The following is a 5,393-nucleotide window of genomic DNA, read 5'->3' as shown; positions in this document are numbered from 1 at the left end:
GCCACTATCACCACTACCACCGCTATCACCACCACAAACCGCCACACCACCGCTACCACCACTACCACCACATCCACCACAACGTTCACCACCACCACCATCAACACCATCACCCCCACTACATAACAACAACAACCACTACCACAATAACCATCATCATTACCACAAACATTACAATCACCACGACTAACACCATCACTGCCACCTCCACACATACACCATGCATTATTCTACTACAACAACCAGCAGTACTACAAATACAACTACCCTTCCACCATTAGTACCACCATAATTACCAATGCCCCCATTACAACTAGCACAACGTCTACCATCACCATTACAAACATCATTTACTACCACCATCACCACAACCAACGCTATCACCATAATCACCATCGCTACCTCCACCACCACTACAATCACCATCACTATCACCACCACCACCACCACTACCACCACCACCACCACCACTACCGCTACCGCTACCACTGAACAACAGCAACAACAACAACAACTCTAACACAAGGCCACCAAAACAATATACAACTAACCTTCTATCTTCAGGTAAGCAGATTTTCTCGTAGACATCCACGTGTATCCACTTCTCACGTGACACGTATAGAGACCACTGTCACCAAGCTTCACGTCTGCTATACGAAGTTCTCTGTTGTTGCTATAGAAACTAGTTCGGTCAGGCATACCTTTGTTCTCTCGGGTCCAGTGATATTTGAGGGGTTCGCTATAAAAGATAGCAGACCCATTATGCTAGAACTATAACTGCAGTTATATTGGTTAATATATATTTAAGAATGTATGTGTGTGTATGCGTGTATGTATGTACGTATGCATGTGTATGTATATATATGTATGTGTGTATGGTGAGCTTATATATGTATGTGTGTATATTTATGTATTTACGTACGTGCATATGTATGTATTCATATACGAATGTATGTATTTATACGAGAATATGCGTGTACCATAAATATATATATTTATGTATAAATGCATAGATGTATGTCTATGTGCATGTCTATGTGCGTATATATATGTATGTTTGTGTATGTATATGTGTGTGTGTATGTGTATGTGAATGTATGTACACCAATGCCTATGTGTGTATCCATAAATGTATGAATGTGCATGTATGCATATGTATATGTGTATGTATGCAAGAATCTACAGAGGCCCTTCAACATATTCTATCAACACCGACTAAAGAAACAGCAAGCCGCCGAAACGTCTAAATGTCGTAAAAGGTTTACCGTGAGATGAATATACATATATTTTCTTCATAATGTATAATTATTCTTTATAAAGTTTTTTTGTAATATTATTTACAATAATCTTAATATTTTTTTTATAATTATTCTTTACGATATATAAAGTATAATTTGAGATTTAAACTTCTCATTCATATATTTTATATAGATACTGGTCTCAGCTAATTACTAGCTACTTGTTTGAGAACTCATCAAGTAAACGTCTTGATAAGACTTATCAAGATATATTTGCGAGGTTAATATTCGTCAAGTACTCACATAATCGTTCCTAGATATTTTAAGTTTTATAACATATTTTTCTAGTAAAGTATTTTCTAAAGTATTTTCTCTAAGTGGTCGCTTGGCCAGCTAGAGAAAGCAATTCAGTTCCCTTAAAATGAAACTAAGTCTGCTTAAACTGACCCGTTACTGGGAATACATATCAGCCCCTTCTACCATTAGTACCACCACAACTTCAATCGATAAATTGTATATTACATATTCTATGTCTTCCTTCTCATACCTTCCAAACGCCATACATTCCATAGAAATGGTTTCACCTAGCAGAACCGATGAGGGGAAGATAGCAATGAAGTCATTGTGAATGACGGGATTTCTCATGGCAGCAGCTACAAACAAGAAGAGGATATCAAGTAAGATTTCAACAAGAGAGATTCACCAGTAAGTCAGGTAAGCTTAATTTAACGTATCTAACGCAATGACAATTAAAAAATTTAACTAGGAATAATTATTCGCTGAGGAAAAACATTTAGATTAATCACTAATTATATTTTAAAATCAATTAATGCAATGACAATTAAAATTTAATCATAAATAACTGTGGGAGTGCAGAAAAGACATTAGATGAATCATTAATATTTCATAATCATTTAATGCAATGGTAATTAAATATGTAATTATAAATAAGTATGCAGTGAAGAAAAGACAACATTAGATAAATCATTGCAATGAATTAGAAATAATTATTGCAATGTTATTAGAAATGATTATATGGCAAAGAAAAAAACTTAATTACATATGATACATTCCGTTTTTTTTTTTTTTGCATTTGTTTTACAAGATTCTTGATATGAACTCATGTTTTGAAACATATTTTGTTGTATCACGGGACGGTCATTATGTCAATAATAAACACACGCACTAGTTCTATTTCATTTCTATATTATTTGTTAATCTGTCAATTGGTTGGCTATTTAACCAATTAACTAATAAATTGTTTGCTTAACCGTTCGATCGGCCAATCAATCAGGTTTGTCAATGACCTTTCATCGTTCGCGACGTCATCAATGGTATGCCGTCTCTAGTCTAGATCTGCTTCAAGTTTGTGTGAAAGTAAGATTGATAGAATCAATGCGTGTGTTTATTATTGGCAAAATTACCCTCCTGGGATACAACATAACAATATGATATAATCATATAATGCAATGACAATTATAAATTTAAAAAGAAATTAATAAATGATAAGGAAAAGACACTATTAGCTATACTCGTTTATTCTTTTATTTGTTTCAATCATCAGACTACGGCCAAGTTGGGACACTGCCTTGAAATATTTAGCACATCAAATTGATCCAGGTACGTATTTTTTAATCTAATACTTATACTGCCGATCTTTACTGTATATATGTATGTATATAGTGAAGACGTATGGTTCAGTGGTTAGAGCGTCGAGCTTACGACCGTAAGGTTGTGAGTTCAAATCCCGGACCAGGCTGTGTGTTGTGTTCTTGAGCAAGACGCTTTATTTCATGTTGCTCCAGTTCACTCAGCTGTAGAAATGAGCTGCGACGTCACAGGTGCCAAGCTGTATCGGCCCCTTTGCCTTTCCCTTGGATAACACTGGTGGCGTGGAGAGGGGAGGCCGGTATGCATGGGCGACTGCTAGTCTTCCATAAACGACCTTGCCCAGACTTGTGCCTCGGAGGGTAACTTTTTAGGTGCAATCCCATGGTCATTCGTGGTGCGTAGACACTCATATATACACATATATCTATATGTACACATGTGTATGTGCGTACGTACGTACGTATGTATGTACGTATGTATGTATAACAGGCTTCTTTCAGTTTCCATCTACTAAATCTACAAGGCATTGGTCAGTCCAACGCTATAGTAGAGGATACTTGTGCATGATGCCGCGCAGAGATACTGAACCCGAAATCACGTAGTTACAAAGCGAACTTCTCAACCACACTGCTTATGCAATAATAATATTCTATAATCATATAATGCAATGAGAATTAAAAATGTAATTAGAAATAATTGTATAGGGAGGAAAAAACAATATTATATCAATAATATTTTATTATTATTTCAGTGATTAGGAGAGACAACTCCATATACGTTTCAACCTTATTAGTCCTTCTCAGGAAACCATAGACACTATAGTACTTGCCGATTAAAAAAAACTCACTTAAGTAGATATGTAACAATGAACACGAATAGGCATGATATATTAGAATATTTGTAGAATATCATATGTAGAATACCATAACTCTGCTCCCGTAAACAACAACAACAAACATAACAATAACCATATTTAAATGCTGGCTTCATTAATATATAACTATTGGTCATAGAAGACACTTGGTTTACTGGATCAGTTGGTCGGCGACTAAACCCTTCAAGGTGATGCTCTAGCACGGCTACAGTCCAATGACTGAGATAAGTAAGGGAATACCACAACACGATATTATACGTTGGTGATACCACGACATCGCGATATCATAATAACAGGATATGTATCACAATAGCACGATATCATAATGTCGCGTTAACACGATAACATAATATCATATCACGAGACGACGCTATGCGGATATCACAACTGAGCTGTCATAGTCTGAAACACTTCAATAAATTATATTTGGAAGAAAGAAAGACAAATAACAAAAACCACTTACCATTGTCTTTGACAACAACAGGAGTCGGCATGCTGACCATAACCGTCCCACTGTCAGAACTTAGTCTTGAATGAAGATCGGGTGCAAGACTAGCCAGACAATAATACAAACCGGTATCGGCAGAAGTTAGCTCGGAGAAATAAAGTTTCCCGTTTCTGGACAGGAACGTGTTTGGAAATCTCTTGGACGAGACGAAGTTCCACGGTTCGTCTTTATACCATCTGTAAACTACTTCTGCAAATCAAAATGAAATATGTTGGTTTGTATATATTCTATATACACACATCCACCTAGTACTCAGAAGAAAAATATATATAGCGTGTTTATAATTTAGATAACTTATGTAGATCTCAGACAGTATTAGGTCATGTTTATCTTAACGCCTAAAGACTTTTAAATCATATTTAGGTATACAATAACCTACTCGTGTAAGGAGTCGTTGCTGGCCGAAATATAATTGGGTATAGGTAGTTCGTCCGATATTTGTTGAAGGAATTTGTCCAGACGCACGTTTAAAGATTCTGAGATTTTTTCTTCTTTGAATTTCGATTCCGTTCGAAATACTCGTAGTTTAAAAAAATAGGATTGTTTGTTTTGTTTTGTCTTTGTCTTTTATTGTCTTCTTTTGTTTTGTTTTTGTTGTTTGTTTGTTTGATTTTTTCTTTTTTTTTTTTTTTTTTTTTTTTTTTTTTTTTTTTTTTTTTTTGCAATATCCTTGTGTCTGTGAACTCGACTTCCGTTGAAGAAATATTGTATGGGGCCGCTACATTGCGTTATTTTGATTTATAAACTTGATGCTGACGCTCTTTAGACAAATCCATCTGGAATATTTTCAAAACTCAACAAACGCTTTTGCGCTTACGACGGTGCTGAAGATAATAGAGTTTAAACGTTTTTGAAGCGATCCCACTAATGAACTCTTATCATGTTATTTATTTATTTATTTATTATTCCTTTCGTTCAATTGGAATTTCCTTTTTGTTCTGCCAGTTTTAAATTGCCAGATATCAAACTGCATTCCGCAGCTTTAGTGGCTAATATCTTTCTTGTACGCCTTGCTGTGCCAAACAAGCAGGCTTTCTGCAGAGATTATCATTATTATCATTATTGTTATTATTATTATCATCATTATTATTGTTATTATCAGTAGTAGTAGTAGTAGTAGTAGTAGTAGTAGTAGTAGTAGTAGTAGTAGTAGTAGTAGTAG

General features: G+C 35.2%; 1 protein-coding gene across 3 annotated transcripts in view; it reads right to left on the bottom strand.

Annotated features, from left to right (window-relative positions):
* LOC106869455 (contactin) overlaps positions 1 to 5,393 on the bottom strand; it is a 47,119-nt gene that overhangs the window by 15,524 nt on the left and 26,202 nt on the right. For all 3 annotated transcript variants that reach the window (XM_052974092.1, XM_052974093.1, XM_052974094.1), the window contains 3 exons: positions 4,187 to 4,420; positions 1,786 to 1,891; positions 552 to 739 (listed from right to left, as the gene is read on the bottom strand). In XM_052974092.1, the coding sequence (XP_052830052.1) occupies positions 552 to 739; positions 1,786 to 1,891; positions 4,187 to 4,420 (528 nt within the window). The remainder of the gene's footprint in view (positions 1 to 551; positions 740 to 1,785; positions 1,892 to 4,186; positions 4,421 to 5,393) is intronic.

This window comes from Octopus bimaculoides, chromosome 17 (assembly GCF_001194135.2).
Source record: "Octopus bimaculoides isolate UCB-OBI-ISO-001 chromosome 17, ASM119413v2, whole genome shotgun sequence".
NCBI classification, from domain to species: Eukaryota; Metazoa; Mollusca; class Cephalopoda; order Octopoda; family Octopodidae; genus Octopus; species Octopus bimaculoides.
This window is presented reverse-complemented; position numbering and strand designations above follow the sequence as displayed.